The 20595-nt window shown below is 42.5% G+C and overlaps 1 protein-coding gene across 1 annotated transcript; it reads right to left on the bottom strand.

Annotated features, from left to right (window-relative positions):
• Positions 1 to 4101: 4101 nt before the first annotated feature.
• On the bottom strand, positions 4102 to 12442 carry LOC108792145 (interferon-induced protein with tetratricopeptide repeats 5-like). Its single transcript, XM_018562848.1, has 2 exons — positions 12404 to 12442; positions 4102 to 5593 (listed from the first exon to the last, which is right to left on the bottom strand). Exons 1-2 carry the CDS (start codon positions 12406 to 12408, stop codon positions 4138 to 4140), a joined length of 1461 nt encoding a protein of 486 aa, XP_018418350.1. The 5' UTR covers positions 12409 to 12442; the 3' UTR covers positions 4102 to 4137.
• Between the last annotated feature and the right edge of the window lie 8153 nt (positions 12443 to 20595).

The following is a 20595-nucleotide window of genomic DNA, read 5'->3' as shown; positions in this document are numbered from 1 at the left end:
CAGCCCCACTGTTGCAGGACAATCTAGAGCTTTCAGCACCCTACCATTGTGGGCCCTTGTGTTGCGATATATCTTAGTGGACTTTTTCAGACACACATAGATTTGCAATAGAGATGGAGGTTTTGTTTGTTTGTTGATAGAAACTTGGTTCATACAATGGAAGGGGCCAACAATACAGGCCAAACTGGTTTTACACAATGGTGTAGCTTGTCCTGTATTGATTTGTATCACAATGGGATGGTGATCGTAAATAGTCACACCTAGCCTGGTCAAGACTCAAATCACATCTTGACTACTGATGGCAATTTATGGTACAACGCTGCCACCTAGAGGTGAAAGGGGCGTTGCTTCCAAAGTTTTAGGCCAGTTTTCTCTCACTGTAGCTCGCGGTATACTGAGCTTTGGGTAATGGGAGGACGCTAGTTTGTGTCCTCCCGTTACCCTAAGGAGAACTATGGGGAAAAACACTGACCCCATAGTTCTCCTTTAATGCTACTGGGTCAGTTTCCTTGAAGTTTACTGCAAGAACAGACAACAAATAGAAATTAAAGTTTTGCCAAGCTTTACAGCTGGGCTCATCCTTGAGATAAGCTTGACGTCTCTGGGATTTGTGGTCCAGAGCATTACAGCCCTCGACATTCCATTATTGTTGGAACCAACACTGACTGACTTAGTAAGATGACTTTTTGCTCCTCTTGTGTCTGAAGAAAGTGCTGCCTCTGAGAAGAATGGACTGAGCAATGTGAGAAGGCCTTCTAACAACTAAAAAGAAGCCTAAATCAGTATCCTGTGCTAGCCCATGCTGATCCCGCCAAACCATACAAACTACACGCTGAAGTTTTATGAGGTGTGCTGTACCCTCCTAAACCAGAAGTACATTGTTGAATTCTGTTTCTCTTTGCTATTGTATTTCTATCATTTGTTGGTCAATTATACTAGGTTATGTACGTAGTAAAACTTTTACAAAACCCCACAAGGTGTGTTGGTGTGCTGTGAATCCTGTATGGGCTGTAGATCCTAGCTTGGAGGACAGAAGAACCTGGGTTATTTTCAACGGCTCCTTCAGGGGTGATCACTACAGGTACATATTTCAAGGTTCATTAATTTTTTTCCATGTAAGCAGCAACTGGAATTGGCAGATCTAAAATCAGTTTTGTTTTTTTTCTCAAATGGTTTGCTTTAAAAGGTTTGACATGCAGCATCAGTACTTATTCACACTTGTGCTGGAGTTTAGCTACTTGAAGTGTTTTTGTGAGAACTTACCTCTGGGTGCCCTGCGTTCCTTGGATTCATCCCCCCAGCTGTCCATGGACGTTGGGTGTCAGCAGCTGGTCTTGTCTCAGCAGCCGCTGCTTGTGTCTCCTTTTCCCCTCCATCGAACTGCTCCTGCTCCTCCCTGCAGTTCTCTGGCTGCTGGCACCTGCATGAACACACCCCTTAAAGAAGCGGTTCTCAACCTGTGGGTCGCGACCCCTTTGGGGGTCGAATCACGATTTGCCAGGGGTCGCCCCGGGAGTCTCCCACTATTAGAAAAAAAAAAACCACCATAGGAATGCATAGTTAGATTCCTATTGGCTATTTCACTTTGCAATAGCCAATAGCAAACTAGATATTGCACCCGCCCTCTGCTGCTGTCAATCAGCAGAGGGGGACATTCAGTTCTCCATCAGGTCCTCTTCTAATGATTGACAGCAGCAGAGGGCGGGTGCAATAGCTAGTTTGCTATTGGCTATTGCAAAGTGAAATAGCCAATATGAATCTAGCTATGCATTACTATGGTGGGGTTTTTTTTTATTCTGACGGCGTACGCCAGTGCATCTCAACCTGTGGGTAGCTGTGTGATTTCTGCTGTGCTAGGTGAGAGTCCTCCTCAGCCCTCTCCCAGCGCAGCAGTGTCAGTTCTCCCGCCGCGCCGCCAGATGTAGCTGCAGCAGCCGCGTCATTCCTAAATTTTACCGTTGGGGGTCACCACAACTTGGCAAATGTTACCAAGGGGTCCCGGCCCTAGAAAGGTTGAGAACCACTGCCTTAAAGAGACAGCGCCAGTCACTGCATAGCCTGATCAAGACCAGCAGACAGGAAGCTATGCCTACAGGGATGATGTCACTTCAGTGCCAAAAGGTATACATTTACAGTAAAAAAATCATTAATGTCCCATCAACTGTTCGATTATCGAACGAAAATCGAAGAGTGTATGGGCACGTTAAGAGAATCTGGGTTCCAATCACTGATGGTTTTCTCACTGCAAAACTCTTTTCCTGTATTGAAGGGGTTTTTACATCTTTTGTTCTAAACTAGATCTCCCCTTTAAGCTCAGTGCCCATATTTGTAACCCAAACATGTCAAAGGCAAATGGTTTTAAATAAATCTTTATTGATTTTCAGCAAAATGGCAAATTGAGTCATATTACACCACAACAATTTTTCTACATATCATTTGTAAATGTAGGATGTAATCGCAGAAAACACAAATGGCAAAGTGGAATTTACATTGCTATTTGTTGTTTAGAGAGCAGTCAGGCGACATAAGAAGCTGCAAAGCTGAAAAAAGGAAATTGTGGTGTCAGCTACCTGGCTATGCTGTGTGACACAGATGTAATTCACAGGACTGTTTTAAACTTTAATATATACAGTAAATATTATTGACCAACTAATCCTCACAAATTCACCCAACTGGTGATCTGACCACCACTGCAATGTTCAGATATTCATAACCCAAATGGCATTTATTGATTACAAAGATTATTGAGTACAATAATACTTTTAACCTCTTACTGGTCCACTCTGGTAGCCCACACTCCTTCCAAGAGTGCAGACTCCATAGTTATGGATCCTGCTTTTACTGATTCAAATGGGACACAGGGAATAATGGGGCCAGGTTCATGTGTTATCATACTATACTGTGATGAGGAATATAGTACCCCATTATTTGGACAATGACTCAAGGGCAGAGAGTCAGGAGGGGGTAGGTTGTGGATTCAGAAGAAATGTATACTTGCCATAAGAAATGCCAAGAAATTACCTGCTGATAGCTTAGAAAGATTATTTTACCTGTTCACAAATGAGCAGATCAATTTGTTGCTCCTAATCGATGTCTGCTTTAAAGCTGAAGTTTCATTTAACTACATTCCTCAATAGCCACAAAGACTGCCTATCCACTTTGCGTGCAACAAATGCCTTTGCAAACCCAGTTATCACCTTGCAAACGTTGCAGTGGCATCATCATGGTGCTGTACATAGCTTGTGCAGAGAGCAGAGATGTGGGAGGGACACAGCAGGCCCCACCCACTACAGGCTGCCTGCAGAAAATTACAGGAAGGGGCAGAGACAAGACCAGTCACCCTGCACAAGGAGAGAGCAACAGTGACTGGTCTTTATTACTGTAAGCTCCTGCACAGAGGCAAAGTTTATTTTAAATATTAGAGTTTCAGAGGGAAAGTTTCACACTAGATTACTGCACAGATCTGGAAGAAATGCACAAAGCACACCAAGATTCAAGTTAGAATGCACATGCCTTTTGTATTTAGACAATATTTGCTTATCTGGAGTTCAAATCACTATAGTCATGTCAACATAAATACTTCTTGCAAATACTCTAATTAGGTAAAATATATCAGCATAGATGAGTGTGTATAGGAAGACATTAATGTTATTGTCTATTAAACACATTAATCATAATATTTCACATTGTTTTAAGTTACTTTATTAATATATATATATACTGTATATACCGTCAAGGACCATCTTTTAAATATATCATTGTATTATATAGCTATTAATGGGTTTTAGGAGTTACTTATATTTTACAGGGGTCTGTAGTGGTGCTGAAACCAGGGATGATTTATTTACTACAGTAACCCATAAAACCATTTCGTTTTTTTGTACATTGACTGTGAAATGTTGTTATGGCTTACTGTACTCTGGACACTATCAATGTTATTTGCATGTATTTGTCTTCTAGTATTAGGTATACCTGGCTTTATGCAATAACAAAATGTAAGTAGGAATGAAGTATAAAGAATGCTTAACAACTAATCAGAAATTGATATACATTAATTTAATCAGAAGTTGTTTTCTGATTGGCTGCTATGAATTAGAGCACAGTATTGCTTTTGTACTAGTTTATTACAAGTACTTTTTATATCTTCAGCTTCAAGTCACACAGCTCACTCAGATATTCAGCATTGCCTGGATCATGTTTTAAGGCTTCTTCATAACATTCAATGGCATCTTTTATATTGTCTTTATTCTTATAGACAAACCCAAGCAATTCAAAACCAGATGCCTGAGGTGGGTACGTCTTTATCATCCTTTCACCCAGTCTTTTTAATGCTTTCTCACTGAAATCCCTTTGCCGACTTGGGAATGATATCTGGAAGCATTCTTTGTAATGCTTTATCGCTTTTGATTTACATTTCATGTGGTATTCTTGAAACTGGGCATAATTTTGATTGATCTGTTGCTTTTCTTCATCTGTGAGATTAGGGAATTGCAAAACTTGTATAAATGTATCCTCTGCTTTCTGATAGTCCTTTACTTCACAATACATATTTGCCAGGTCAGTATATGCATAGACAAATGTCTTCTTGTATTGCAGTACCTTTTCAAAGTGAGAAATTGCCTTGTTAACAACTTCATCCATTTCATGCCTGTGTTTATATCGGAGTTCAGGGTTTGTCTTTTCAAGCTTCTTTAAATTGATCATTTTCTGCCTGTAACACAATCCTATTTGGTGATGATGAAAGCCTGATGTAGGCATAAGGTCAAGAGCTACTTGTAAGACACTCAAAGCTTCATCTATCCGCCCAGCTTTTCTGTAAAACTTGGCCACATAACGAAGTACATATGGAAGGTCTGGAGCTTGTTGCCGAGCTTGTTCTATGTATGCTCTTCCTTCCTCATCTCTTTTTAGCTCCTGCAGCTGCAGTGCAAGAAGTGTTTTCAAGACAGCATCTTTTGGATTTATCTCTACAGCATGTTGCAAGAGCTGTAGTGTTTTGCTTCCAGAAGCTTCAGATTTCTTAACGCCCAATACCTCCAAACGGTAAACCGCTGTGGCATGGCCACAGGACCACTCGGGATCTTCTGGATCTAGTTCTAGAGCTTTTTCAAAGCATTCTTTGGCTTTCTCGTAATATTTTATACAAAATTTTAACAGTGTCCATCCTTGTTCACCATAAATCTCTGCAATTTTGTCAGTGCCATTTGGCAATTGCTTGAGCTCATCATAAATGTGGTTTACCTTTTCTATGTACTTCTGAGCATTTTCATACTCTTTCATGTGATAGTATATCCAGGCATAGTTTCCAAATGTCACCAGGAGCTTTTTGCCTGTTCCATCAGAGTTACTGCCTTCAATGCTCTCCTCTGCTTTCTTTAAGTTATTGATGGCTTCTGTGTAATCATCTTTCAGGTGCATTATGTAGGCAAGAAGATTGTACACCATGTATTTGTTTTTGGTGTTCAGGTATATAAGCTGGTAGTCCAGTCTCTCTTTCAACTCATCAGAGTTTCTATCTTTTTCCAGCAGCTGCCAAGTAAAATGGCATTTTAACTGCAGCAAGCGTGGTTTTAACGCAACTTTGGAAGGTACACTGTAAGAGAAAACACAATAAATTGCAAATAGTAAATACTGTATTAGTACATTTTTGCAAACAGGCATGCTTATAATGCTGTGTTTATTCATTATATAAATACATATCTGATATTTTTGGTATACAGTAGATTGGCACTAGTGGTTTGAACTAGGGATGCACCGAAATTTCGCCCGCCAAAACATATCGGCCGAAAATGGCACTTTTGGTAAAATGCTGAAAGTGCCATCTTTCATCCTGAAATAGCGGTGCAAGCCTGGTTTCTCTCCTCCCTGCTGGGCGCTGCTCTGTGTCCCCTCTGAGCGGGGAGGAGAGAAACTGTCACAAGAGGCAAAGCAGTGTAGTGAAGGAGAGCGATGTGAGCGGCCGGCATCTCTCCTCCTGCATCAGTCGCCTTCCTGTAACAGATTAGGAGACAGGTGTGGAGGCTAAGTTCTCCTCCTGCACTGCCCTGCTCAGCCTCCTGTGACAAATCAGGAGAGTGGCAATGTGGGGGTGTAGACAGCTGTCACAGGAGGCCAGGCCGGCAGTGTGGGGGAGGAGTCACCTGTCAGTGGAGATCGAGCTCTCCTCCCCGTACCGCTCGCTCAGCGGGAGGCACTGACGGCACTGTGACAGCGGGTCAGGATGGTGATCTGTGATCGCTGAGTGTTTCTAAATAATTGAGGACAGAGTATGTTTACTGTATCCACAATTATGAAAGAATGGGAAGTGATCTACATAATTTCCTGTTCATTCATGTTAAAAAAAAATTTCGGTTTCGGCTTGACATTTTTTTTATTTCCGGTTTCATTTCGGTTTTGAAAATTTTATTTTGGTGCACTTCTAGTTTGAACCACCCAAGAACTGCTCATGCCTTTTGGGGACTCGCTGGCAAAAAATCCAGCAGATTCTAGTTCTGCTAATCACCAACTTTAGACTTTCGGCCTGACTTTAGGTTCTCTTTATAGTGAAATGAAAAGCCAGCAGCAAAAATAAGATCCTTCTGCAGTGGCTCTTAAGCTGATATAGTAATGAAGCCTTGGCTCTCAGTAATATGTTTCTTATAATTTAGTTTTACTCTCTCCCCCTCAGCAGAAATGTCAGTGTAGTGCTGGGCTGTAAATCCCTGCAGGGTCTTATCTACTATCTCAATTCACAGCTGAAATCAGATAGTCTATCCTGGCTGCTTGGGAAAGGTAAATTGGTCCACAAAGTCTTCCTTTGCTTTCCTGGTTTCTTTCATGTAACAGCATCTTGTGATTTGACAGTTTCATGTAACAGCACCTTGTGATTTGACAGTTTTTTTAAGTATAAGCACTGAGCTGAGGCAGGAAGTTATTCATGCTTTGCAGGAACATCCTGCCAACATTTAGCTCCAACTAGGGTTGCCACCTGTCCAGGATTCACCCGGACAGTCCAGGTTTTGAATGCTGTGTACAGGTTTCATGGCAGCAGAAACCCGGACACCCGGACATGGCAGACAAGGGCAACCAAAATTAAGATAGGGGCTCTTGGCCACCCACTAAAAAGAGTCTCAATTGTGATATTTACTTATGAATGGGCTGCGCTATTTACATATGAATAAGCCACCACTCATTCTCCCAAAACAATGTCCGTGCGTCGCTAGAGTGTTCGGGTTTCGCTTGAAGAAAAGGTGGCAACCCTAGCTCCAACAGGGAGAGAATACAGGACACACACCTGTCCCTGAAAGGAGCTAGTCAGGCAGGAAGTGATCAAGGCACTTGCTGTCCAATGCCATTTGCAGACTGAGGCCTGGTTCACACCTGAGCCTGAGCAAAACACAAAGGCAATGCATTCTAATGTGAATCATTCACACCTTCGCGTTTGTACGTTTGGACAAAAACGTGCAACGCACAAAAAATACTTGCGTGATTTTATGGGCGGTTGCCACGTATTCATATTGTGGTTGTAGCTGCGACCACGCAAAAAATCTGTGTCATGAAAAAAACTGAATTGCACACACTCAGGTGTGAATGGAGCGCTAAACAGAAAAACCAATACATTCCAATATATCTTGTTAACACTTGTAGCCCACACGTAGTATAGTAGGCTATAGTAGTAGCCAAAAACGCGCGGAATCCGCACGTCTATTAAAATTTGCGCTTCTTCATGCAACACGGATGTACGCGTGGAAAATCCAACAGCTATTGGAGAGGGGTTGGAGCATCATTAGTAATACCTCCTACTACTTCTCTACAGTCCACCTCATTTGTATGAGAAATGTATTGTTCAAATAGTAATAGTCTCAAAAGTGATTGGTGGCTATTGGTGACTCAGACAGTTCTCTTTCAGCACTTAGTATGACTTGGAGCTACTGCAAGTGAAGCAAAAATAGAAGTGGTGTTCCTAGCAATAAATTTGGGGTAAGATGTCATTTTCCAACCTTCTCTAGAAAAATGACAGCTGATGTTGCTAACAGACATAGTAGTGATGGGGCATGCAATTGTATCTGGTAATTGGCTCTAGGTGGGCCTTATTTAAACATCATGCTGCCCTAGGTACACCTAAATAATAACTGCCTTTTATACAACGTACATTCCTTGTGTCGTGTCATTTAGCAAAAAGTACTGTGAGAAAGGAAGGCCTGAAGCGAAAAAAATAAATAAATAAGTGCAGGGCATACATGACAAGGTGTATAGGGGAGAGAAGCTAAAAGGGTTAAGGAGGGTTCGGTCTTGGGGACATGGTCACTTACTTGATTGGACAGGTCAAAAGGTGAGGTGGGGCTTGAACGGTGGTCTGAGGAGGAGGGTCTTCTCGGCAGCAGTTAGAGATTGTCTGAGGTAGAGTGAACTTCCCTCCCGCCCGCCCAAGGAATTTTGGTGTTAGTCTGGGTAGTTATGCGGTTGGGGTCTTTGGAGGCCATCAAATAATAGGTGCTGGTGGTTAAGGTTTGGGGACCTGTCTTGGTATGGGTCCTCTATGCATCTATTGATATTTGGAGTGTATGCGGTCAGTTGGTGGTTGTCCCCAAGGCGGTGTGTTGCGGTTGGGGGCCTAAGTAACGGATCAAAGGTGTGGCCTTCAAAGACCTGCAACTTTGATCAGGTAATTCTGATAATTGTTTATATAGTATGTTTTACAGGGCTCAAAATTTCCACTCGCCCCCTCGCAAATTGCGAGTGAAAATTGCGTGGGGGCGAGTGGAAATGAAGCCATTCAGTCAGGCACTCCTCAGGGCGGCTTCTCTCCTCCTCACCGATATGATGACAGCGCTCCCTCGTCCGTCCGTCCGGGGTCGCAGGAGGGAGTGCTGCCTGCTGTCAGGATGGCCGAGCGGGAGAGAAGCCGTTACAATAAAAAAAATATATATTTTAAAAAAGTAAAAATTTATTTCAGATGAAATGTGTATGTGTAATGTCCTGTGCGTTGTGCTGTGGCTGTATGTGTGTTGTGCTGTGTTCGCGTTGTGCCCTGTGTGTGTTTGTTTGCGTTATGAAGGGCAACTGGTGGCGAGTAACTTCGAAGGCCTGGCTAGTAGCTCAGGACCTGACATTTTGAGCCCTGTGTTTTATATATCCAATTTGTTAATAAACGGCTGCCAAGGCCATTTTATACCAATCTGGAGTGTGGTCTAGTTATTACTTACAAGGACGGGTGGTGGGTGGTCTTGGGGGCTTGTAGTGAAAAGAATGGGGACATCTATGCTACCTCAGTCATGGACTGTTAGGCCAGCATGGAGTCCACATTATAAATATAGATATTTTTCAACTGCAGAGGCCACCTCTTTTCTGCTCTACAAAATCACATATTTCACTGTATAGCACTGAGCAGGTAGGAACTATTAAATCATCCTTCATAGTAGAGCCGAGCAGGGAAGCTGCAGAGTGTGAGTGCAATGACCCTGCCCAATGCATTCTGTGCCCTTTAACATGTGAGATTAGATTACATGACCAAGCTGGGAATGCATTAAGAAGCATCACTGCACACCCCCACCTTTTCTGCACAACATTGCCAGAAGACTGGACAGCAGCTCTCCCTGTTTGGAGCTCTGCAGTAGCTTTGTGAGATTATATGGAGCAGCAAGGTGGGCAGGCAAGAAAGGGCAAGAAAGAGGCAAAGACAGTTCAAAATTAGTACTCAAGCCTCTACCTAATAGCTATGGCACTGCACAGACAGTTTTTTATATTTATAATCATTTACAAACTGTGCGCTATGATGAATTCATACAGAATAGCAGACAATGCCAGAATTCAAGGTACCAGGTTCTTCTGCATTTTAACATGTATTCTTTGAAATACTGGAGTCTAGACTAGAGTCTGGACTAGACATTTTGGTAAAAGATTCATATTGATGGTCTTAATAAATGACTAGCATGTTATATCTCCAGGGAATCGCAGAGATGTAATGTCTGCAACTGTGTTCTATCTCCTCACACTTATTGCTATCTAAATGGATCTCATGTATTTTTATTTCAATGATTTTTACTGTTTTACATAAAAAAAACATAGTAAGGAACATTCGAAAATAATACAGCTATTGACCATAAAGATGGTAACAAGCGGTCATGAAATAACACGTCAGTGAAGACTACAGGACAACCATAAGAATTAAAGCTGCTGATAATATGGTAGCCAGAGGTAATAGATATGAACTTTCTCCAACAATGGGATTTCCCCAAATGGTTATTTATGCGACCCTTAATCATATAAGATTGATTGCACCTAGATCAAACCAGAAAGTAGTAAGGAAAGGTAAGAAAAAGTAAAAAAAATGTTTATCAAAAAAGAGGAAAACAGTAAATAAGGAGGGGGGTGTGACGGGTAGTAAAGAAGGGGAGGGATAGGTTGGAAGTGCCCAATGTAAACCATGTATCAAGGTCTCTAAATCATCGGTAAAGTTTAATCAAAGTTGGATGTCATATAATGTGTCATCCACTGTGTCCAAATGTTACAGAATGTATGCATTGAAACATGAAGAAAAGCTAAAAGCCTATATAGCTATATAGCGTGGAAATCAGGTATAACTAATTTCCACGCTTAAGCAACATTTGCTTAGCTACAGTTAAATCAGGGAGCTGCTGTCCAAAAGAGGGAGACTCCCTGAACATCAGGGAGACTTGAGATCCCTGCAGTTAAGATATCATTTTGAAGTGCATGTGGGTACACACTCAGGATCACATTACATGATAGAGACAGGGCCGCCGTCAGGGGGGTACAGCCGATATTGATGTAAGGGGCCCGGCCAGGGCACCTTACATCAGGGATCGATTAGTATGCCTGCATCAGCCAGAGTGCAGAGCACACCGATTCTCCACTGAAGCCCAGTGATGCTGCCCCCCTTCCTGCAAAACAGGTAAGCAGGAGAGGGGGACGTTTTTTAAATAACTATTGTAATTGTTAATGTGTGTGTGTTTTTATTGTGTGTGTTTTAATGAATGTGTGTGATTATTTTTTTTTTTTTTTATGAAGCTATGTGTGTGTTTTTTTAATGAGTGTGTGTGATATGTGTGTGTGATATGTGTGTGTTTCATTACACATGTGTTTTTTTGTTGTTGTTTTTTTAACCACTTCCCGCGGGTTCACGTAATTGTGCGTCATCCGCTGGAAGTGGTTATACCAAGAACACGGCTGCTCCTGAAGCCATGTTCTTGTACCGTGTTAAACAGCTGACGATTGCTGTTTAAATACAAGCGATCCGGCGTCTGTACAGGCGCTGAATCGCTTGTACGGTGCGGCGCTGTGCCCCCCTCCTCCATGGCCGCCTGTGCCACCGTCAGTTTCCTGGGCTCATCTGTCCCTCGTGTGAGCCCAGGCCGCACACGGAGGTTCTCCCCTGCATTACATCACTTCCGGTGTCACTGTACACAGTCTCTGGCTCTTAGGGCCTGTTCAGACCACTTACAGTGCGTTCCGGCCGGAACGCACTGCATCGCAATGCAGCCGGCTCACTTTTGTGCTGGGCAGGGGGGGGCGTGGTGGGCCATTGAAGTGAATAGCGCCGTAGCCTCCGGCCGCAATTTGATCGCCTGCACAGGATCGCAGGGCACATTCTGCCTGCAGTGCGTTCCGGCCGGAACGCACTGCAGGCAGAATGTGCCCTGCGATCCCATGTGGGCGATCGCATTGTGGCCGGAGGGCGTGGCTATGGCACCATTCACTTCAATGGCCCGCCGCTCCCCCACTTACCCGGCAAAAATTGAGCTGGCCACAATGTGATGCAGTGCGTTCCGGCCGGAATCGGGCCGGGACGCACTGCAAGTGGTGTGGACAACCCCTTAGAGCCAGAAAAAGAAGCTGGTGAAGCAGATCTCTGCTTCATCAGCTTCTTTAGGGTCCCTAGGTGACATTAGGGGTATGAAAAACCCTTGACGTCTCCATGAAGAGGACCTGTCACATTTTATGTGCTATTACATAAGGAGCTTTTTAGGCCGCTATGTGATGGCAATAAAGCTGAGTGTAAAAAAAAAAGGAAAAAATGAAAGTAACATAAAAAAAAATTTGAAATGCAAAAAAATCTTTGGGACGTTTTTGTCACGCGTTTCCATTGGGATACAGCCAAGTAGCCCTCGGAAACGCGTTTGGCGCACGTTTTTTTTTACCGCGAATCGCGAGGCGGGGCCCGGCCCAAAGCCATGTAAGGGGCCCCGACATTTCTGAAGGCTGCCCTGGATAGAGAAGAAGAGCAAGACTGCATTTACTGCAGAAGGAAAAATCTCCTGGAATCCCCAAGACACTCGTAGGTTATTCAGACTTTGAGCCTATTGAGAACAAAAGCTGAATAAATGAATAGCTAATGAAGAGCAACGCATACAACAAAAAGCAGCACTGCACCAAAGAGAATCTGAACAAATAGTTTTGTACATACCTCATTCTGGCACTCTAATATCCCCTCGGAAAAAGCAGTATGTGTGCCCTGTGCTCCAAGAAGCTCTTTATACCAGCAGTGATGTCTATGTCAGTGATCCAACGATGGATTGTGTGCTAGCAGGAGGAGCTGTGGAAGAAATGATACTCAGAGAGCTCTCCTTGAAATAAAGAGGAATACCTCAGAGTGGAGAATGGAAAGTGAAACTAGATTCACAAACCAGACTCAGTAAATACAAATACTGCATTGTAAAATTGACCTGTAAGTAATTTCTGCTGTGACCGTCACATATTTTCTGGCTTAGCCTAATTCACACTTTCAAATTTTTAGAATCTGTGCGCATACCTCACCACATAGCCCCCCTAATTTTGGTGCGACTGTCCCATCTAAATTCGAATCGAATCCCAGGGTCCTGTGGACCCACCCAATGTCCCAGCAATGGCTGCTGGCATGCTCATTCCAGCCCCCTGTGCCTGGTATATTACTGGCACAACTACAGGAGAGTTGTGAAAACCTAGCCCCACTCTCTGTTTTTGGCTTTGCAATGATAATGTCACATGAGTTAAAGCTTGAAGGTAAGTCTGAGCGTTTACACTACACACCAGAAAAAAAATATTTACTAACATAGATGTTTTTCAAAAAAAGCAATTAAAGAAGAAGTGACTTGTATAAGAGAATGTGCTGGAGTGTTGTTTTGCTTGGTTAACACCTGGTTTAAACTTTTGTTAAAAGATAACTATGACAAGTGGCGGGACTACCACCATAGCGACCGATGCGGTCACTATGCGGCCGCAAGCTCTCCTCCGCTTGTATAGGCTGAGGCAACGGGTATCCGGAAAAAAAATGGACGGCAGAGCAGCCTGCAGAGCCACGCTGCAGCCGGGACAGATCAAAACAATACTGTCGAGATCCACCCTGCCACCTGATTGACAGCTGGCTCTGCCTCACTAGAGCCAGAGCCAGCTGTGCCCGGCCCCTCCCCTGTCTAATCCTCCAGTCAGCGCTAGAGGATCAGAGGGGGGGGGGGACGCATCCCTGCAAGGGATTTTCAACCTCAGTTTGGCAACTCTGACACAGGAGGAGGAAAGAGTCCTGAACTTAGGCCTAAAAGTTGCGCCTATGAATAATCTTAATAAATTTGAAACCTATATCGATATCCAGAAATTTATTAGAAAATTGAATATTAAAAAATATTATTCAGGAATATCCCTACCTGTGCAACCTAAAATACCTTCACAGAAAGGGCGTATATACAAACACATCTAAAAAAAAACAATCAGTGTTTAATCCAAAGATGAGTTCCAACCGTTTTATAGAAGTCTTTAAGAATTTAGTAGAGGAAGACGTTAGATCCCTCCAATTTAAATATTTCAAAGACAAGGATTTTATTAACAAAGGCATAGAATCATTGCAGGAAAGAAAAGAGATTGTGATAAGACCGGCAGATAAAGGGGGAGGAGTAGTTATCATGAATAGGGAATATTATGACCAGGAAATGGAGAACATTTTATGTACTAAAGATACTTATAATAAATTAAAAATTAACCCTATCAATGTTTTTAAGAAGGAATTGACAAACTAAAAAGGAGAAAGAGTATCTTATTCCCTCCCTTTGCCATACACCATTAATCTATTTTCTACCGACAATTCATAAAAACCTAGATCAACCACCTGGGAGACCAATTGTTAGTGGGATTGACTCCCTGAATGCCAGACTGGGGGAATTTATAGACTACCATTTACAACCACTAGTGTGGTTGTATCCTCAAAGATAGTAAGGATGTACTCAACATTCTGGATGGACTAGAAGGGAATGAAGATTTAGTAATGGCTACCATTGATGTGACATCACTTTATACGGCTATACCACACCAAAAGGGGATAGACGCGGTAAACTGGGCCTTTGAACAATTTAGTGTGTATAAGAAAGAACAAAAACCTTTATTTTAGAATGTATAGATTATGCCATGTCTAAAAACTACTTTTGGTACAAAGATGAATTTTACCTTCAGACCAAAGGGGTAGCCATGGGGGCTAAATTTGGACCGAGCTTGGCAAATCTATACATGGCAAGATGGAAGGAATTGTTTGTTTTTGACAAACCGATATCCAGTATTAGAATCTGGAAATGTTTTATCGATGACATTTTAGTCATTTGGGAGGGAGATCGTTCATCCCTCACCTTATTTTTAGATTCCTTAAATAATGATGATTTTAATTTGGCTTTTACATATAATATTAGTGAAGTTAATGTCCAATTTTTAGATCTGGATATCTCGAAACAGGGATCGAGATTTTTAACTAAGACCTTCTTCAAACCCACTGATAAGAATGGGTATCTTCCGATCATTAGTTGCCACCACCCTAAGTGGTTGAAAGGGATCCTGAAAGGACAGATAACTCATATTAGACGAAACTGTATGGAGGCAGATGATTTTCTCCTCCAAACGAATATTCTAGTGGAAAGATTTAAAGAGAAGGGTTATGTTGCTAATGACTTGGAGAAAGTAAAGGAAGAAGTCTTGAAAATAGATAGAAATCTACTTCTGGCCCCTTCTAATAAGAAGAAAGAACCTTTCCCTGTATCGTTTATTACCAATTTCTCCTCACAATATAAGAAACTAGAAGCCATCTTCAATAAACATTGGTTTAATCTTAAAAAGGATAGAATATTAGGCTGTTACTTCCAAACAAACCGCAAATTATTTATAGAAAAGCCCCCATAATCAAAACTAGATTAGCAAAGAATGTACTAAATCCCCCGAAACAGAATATATCTGTCTTTGAGGGAAAAGGATTCTACCTGTGCAAGAGATGTGTTTTCTGTAGAACCACCGGCACAAAGAAAAAAGTAACATCCTTCAAATCGAATGTTACTATTAAAGAATATAAGATTAATACGTTCATTTCGTGTCACAGTAAATATATTACTTATCTTTTAGAATGTCCCTGTTGCCTCCAATATGTGGGCAGAACCACGAGAGAGTTACGTAAACGATTGGAGGAACATATCAACAATATTAAGAAAAGATTCCTCAAACATAGCTTATCAAAGCACTTCAGATTCCATCACAATGGAGATCCCAGGGGTTTAATAGTTGTGGGTATTGACAAAAGTGAATCACACTAACTAGACAGGTTTCCAGGAACGAATCCAAATGGATTTATCTATTAGACTCCCTGACCCCTAGAGGTCTAAATATAGAGTTCGACTTGAATTGTTCTTTGAGTAATAGATAGACCTGTTGTATACAGTATGTGCCCTACAGTAATTTATAGTTGTTTAGAAATATGTCCAAATCGCTGATTTTATATTGTATATCTCTATGCTTTTTATACTGTTGACAAGTCTGTATTTTTGTTCTACCAAATTCTTAACGAATCTTTGGAGCAATCATGTACTATGTATTAGCTTGTACTGGTCGACTGATTTAAAAAAAATTAACCTATGGGGTTAAATTTAAGATAACTGGCTCCTGGGGGCGTATACCATGCTCTCCTCGGATATAAAACCTGTACCTGGACACACTCATCTATACCTGCTACCCTCTGAGGACGTCGTATGACGAAACTTGTCCTGGGCGGGGCTAGATGAGACTGGGTGTATGTATGTAGAGCGGATTTCTTTTGCAGGCAGGCTGTTTTATTCCTTATATGTGAGTCCCTACTTATTGTTTTATCCAATAAATCGTTTTACTACTTCATGGAGATCTTTGTTTCTTACATGTTAATGGAGCCGTGATCCAGTCTGGACACAGATTGGTCGAAGGACTTCTATTACTGAAGTTTTGAAGATTTTCATTTGAACTGATACTTCTTTTTCTTCTGGAACACTTGGGAGGTTTACTATCCCAGTCTGATCCAGACTATCAGGACAGATACTTACCATTAGCAGGACAGCTGGAGTGAATGCACAGCCTCACACAGGTGGATTGCAATCTCACAGAAAAGTTTTTTTATATATAATTTTATAATTCCTTTGATCACTGGTTTGATGAACTTGTTGGTTTCAAACTGGTTGTTTTTTGAACACTCATTTACTTATAAGTACACTTTGCAACAATTGTATATCACTGCTTCTGCGGCATTTATTTCAGTTATTTTTTGGTTGCCTTATATAGATGTGATTTATTCACTCGCTTTTCTTATTAACTGTTTATTTAAAAGGCACATTTTGGTTTCTATATTTTGAAGTGATTGTTCACCGTTTTTTCTCATTAATGGTCTATTCAAATTATCACGTTGAAATTTTGTGACAAGTAATTTGATACACACACGGATCACTGAAGTGTATTTCGCAAGTAAAGGAGATTCTTTATTTAAAATTGCGGGTTACACTGAGGAGGTTACTTAAGCGCTGTACACTTACCCTACATCCTATGAGGTTCCAACAGTAACCTTTGTTTGGCAGCTTTTTAACCCTAAACCCAGGTTTAAGATTTTCTTTATATATTATATCTTTTCTCAATTAGCGCGGATTCATTCCATAAATAGTACATTATAGCTGGTGCTATTCTGCATTGCGCTGAATAATGTATTATTGCTGGGATTTGTAGTCCTCTATACAGCGCAATGCAGAATACCACCAGCTATATAGGAATACAACAAATCCCAGCAATACATTATACATACAGTGTATAATGTATTGCTGGGATTTGTAGTCCTCTGTAGCTGATGGTATAATATACAGCATAATGTACCATCAGCTATAGAGGAATACAAATCCCACTATCCCAGCAATACATTATAGAGCACCATGTGGGTGGGGGAGTGCAGGCTTACCTGAGCAGTCTTCCAGCAACTTGCTTCTGAGATCGGGCCTGTCTGTCGGTGGCTGTCATCCCCTCACGCCTGCTCCCCCTTACTTCTTCTTATCCCTGCGTCCCTGTGCCGATCGTGGATGTGGGTGGTGCACGTGAGGCGGGGAGGAGGTGTGGTGTTTGGAGTGTGGATGCAGGCTGGCGGGTCTGGCAGCAGCAAGGTTGAGGAAGGGGAGGAGGTGTGGCGTGTGGATGCTGTAAACAGGTGTAAACAGTCCCTGCACCTTAATAAAATGTGCTCCTATTTTATAGACCATTTGCCAGAAAGATTGAATCTCCCATCTTGTCAATACCACAAAGTTCCGTACCTGGATGTAGCTTGAAATACTTGATTTAAATGTTAACACGAAAGATCGTTTCCAATCATCTTGAGATAATCTATAGCCCAGTTCTGTTTCCCATCCCCACACATAAAACGGTCTATCGGAAAAGGCTTGGGTTAAAAGAATGGGATATATCTTTGATAGTTTATGTTTGCTTTCCTTTTGGTTCATACATAAGTCCTCAAAGGAGGTCATATCTCATCTAAGAGGTTTAAATCTCGAAAGAGCAGTAATGAAATGTTTAAGTTGAAAGTACGCATACCACTGTCCCCGTGTGGAACCACCTTCTGAGGTCAGAAGAGATAAAGGATATATACCATGGTCTGAAATTGCTTGAATAATGGGGGCTGGTTCCATAGCGGTACATTTTAAAAAACTTGGACAAGCCAACCCTAGTGGGAAATCTGGATTACTTAATATAGGGGAGAGAGGTCCTTCATGGTCTGATATATTATATAGTTCAACTGTCCTGTCCCAAATTTCATTAATGTCCTAACCAATGGAGGTAGAGGCCCCTGGTCAGCCTTTTCTTGGGGACAAATCCATGGGATCGAGGTCAGTGTTAATTGAGTAGCTGCTTGTTCAATAGATATCCACAATTGCATTCTGGTAGAGGAAAACCAATCTGTAATACGAGTTAAAACTGCTGCCCAATAATACAGCTCCATACGTGGAAGACCTGCTCCCCCATCCCATCTATGCATTACTAATCATGTCTAATCGTGGTGAAGTAGATCCCCACACATATTTGATCATAGCTGTCCTTAGGGTTCTAAAGTAAGATATTGAGATTTTAATTGGAATAGTTTAAAATAGATAATAAACCTTGGTAAGATATCCATTTGAATCCACTCCATCCGTGCCATCCACAAATGCATTTTTAGGCCCCAACTATTTAATCTATGCTGCATCTCCACCAATAATTGCACATAGTTCAATTAGAAAAACGTCTGATTCTCGTAATGCCTTATGCACCCCAATATATTTATTTTATTCCAATTCGTTTTGTTTGGGGGTTTTTTTGTTTTTTTTTGTGGTTTAGGGTTGGGAAGGATTTTTGGTTGTCGTTTCCCTTGCTTTTTTTTAGTTGAGACCCTTAGGGGGGAAGAATGGTTTTAATACTAATGGGAAATTTATGGTGGTTGTTTTTAGGAAGAAGTTATGAATATTTTTCTTATCTGTTGTTGATTGGATTTCTTCCTGGGAGAGTCTTTTAACAGGATGCTTACATGCTTGCTTATACAACTAAATTGGACATCTGACTGTTCTCTGGCCAATCAGATTTTTATTTTTTTTGGCTTTTGGGGGTTGCATTACAGGCAAGGTCATGCACATCACAAGGCACCTTGCTGTAAAGCTGGTAACGAATTGATGAGTGCGTTTGCCATTTGTTTTGCTTGACTGATTTGGCGCAGTGATACATGGGTATCACTGATACATGGGTCTCAGATGCCTTGTGATGTGCAGGATCCCTAGTGCGTCTCTGTGCCTTTAAGGCAGGTTGGGCTTCCTCCTGGCAAACCTGCACCCAATTTGATCTTTTGCCCCATGTGCTCCAAGATGGAGACTCTCATAGTTTAGAGTTAGGACCGCACTATCTAGAGGTGCCTTGGCGCGGCTGTGCGGCTTTCACATTTTCTGCAGAAGACGTGTATCTAAACCTCTGTTTTTAACCTTAGCGTGTTGTGCTGTGCGTATGCCCTGTGTTTTGTGCTGTGCGTATGCCCTGCGTGTTGTGCTGTGCGTATGCCCTGCGTGTTGTGCTGTGCGTATGCCCTGCGTGTTGTGCTGTGCGTATGCCTTGTGTGTTGTGCTGTGCATATGCCCTGCGTGTTGTGCTGTGCGTATGCCCTGCAAGTTGTGCTGTGCGTATGCCCTGCGTGTTATGCTGTGCGTATGCCCTGCGTGTTGTTCTGTCCGTATGCCCTGCGTGTTGTGCTGTGCGTATGCCCTGCGATGGCAGTAAATAATGGATAGAATATTATTAACAGTCACAATTAACAATCTAAACGAAATACTTTGTGAATAAATGGCGGTTTCCTCGATAATAGTGGTCTTTGCGCAAGTGGTGTACTTAAAAATGTAATGCATTGCTGGGACTTGTAGTCACGCATAGTTGGTGCTATTCTGCATTTTTGTATAATCATCATACAGCAATGCAGAATACCACCAACTATGCGTGACTACAAGTCCCAGCAATACATTATAATAAAAGTCAGCACTACAGAATATCACCAGCATCCCCCGCAAACTTTCCACTCCAGACTTACCTTTCCTCTCCTGCAGGGCCCTCTTCCTCGTCTCGGCTGCCAGGTGGGGGGGGGCTAAGAGGAGAGGGTCCTCACACAGCAGAATGTGCTGCCCGGCGGTGCCTGCAGCACATTCTGCGGGACTGGTGACAGCCTCTCCATCCTCGCCACACATACACGCTGCGGGTGGCTGTGCGGCAGGGAAGAAGCGGCACATTCTCGGGAGGACCCTCTTCTTCCTCGCTGGGCCCCCCCAAGTGGCGGAACGCCAGGGCCCAGTCGCAATCGCGACCGCTGCGACCCTGGTAGTTCCGCTAGTGCCTAAGACTAACATTAGACCTTTAAATTAAGCTCCAATAGCAACACTACTTGAGCCAGTTACAAATTAATAACAATCCCAGCAAGTGAAGGGTTAACTTTGCCAACTCAAAGGTAAGCAGACTTGTAATTCCACACAGTGCACAAGGGATGGTGCAGGAGAGATCAGCATGTCAGCGTGGAACTCCCAAGGGCAGGAGTAAGGAAGAATGCAGCCTGTCAGCGTGGAACTCATAATGGAGAGCGGTGAGGTAAGTAGTCTTTTTGTTTTCTTCTTTTCAGGATGGAGAGCGGTGTGCCTGGTAGCCCACGAGAGGTACAGGACGTACTTCAAATTCTGCGGCTATATGCCGTGGAGGCGGCTATGGGGGCGGATACGAGTGACGTCGTGGGACCTGTGCACCTGCTGCTTGTGCGGTGCGTCCAGCCCGCTCAGAGCGGCGGAGGGAGAGACTATTTTCTCGGGGGAGGCGGACAATTTC

This window comes from Nanorana parkeri, unplaced genomic scaffold (genome assembly GCF_000935625.1).
Source record: "Nanorana parkeri isolate BGI_ZX_2015 unplaced genomic scaffold, ASM93562v1 scaffold606, whole genome shotgun sequence".
Lineage (NCBI taxonomy): Eukaryota > Metazoa > Chordata > Amphibia > Anura > Dicroglossidae > Nanorana > Nanorana parkeri.
This window is presented reverse-complemented; position numbering and strand designations above follow the sequence as displayed.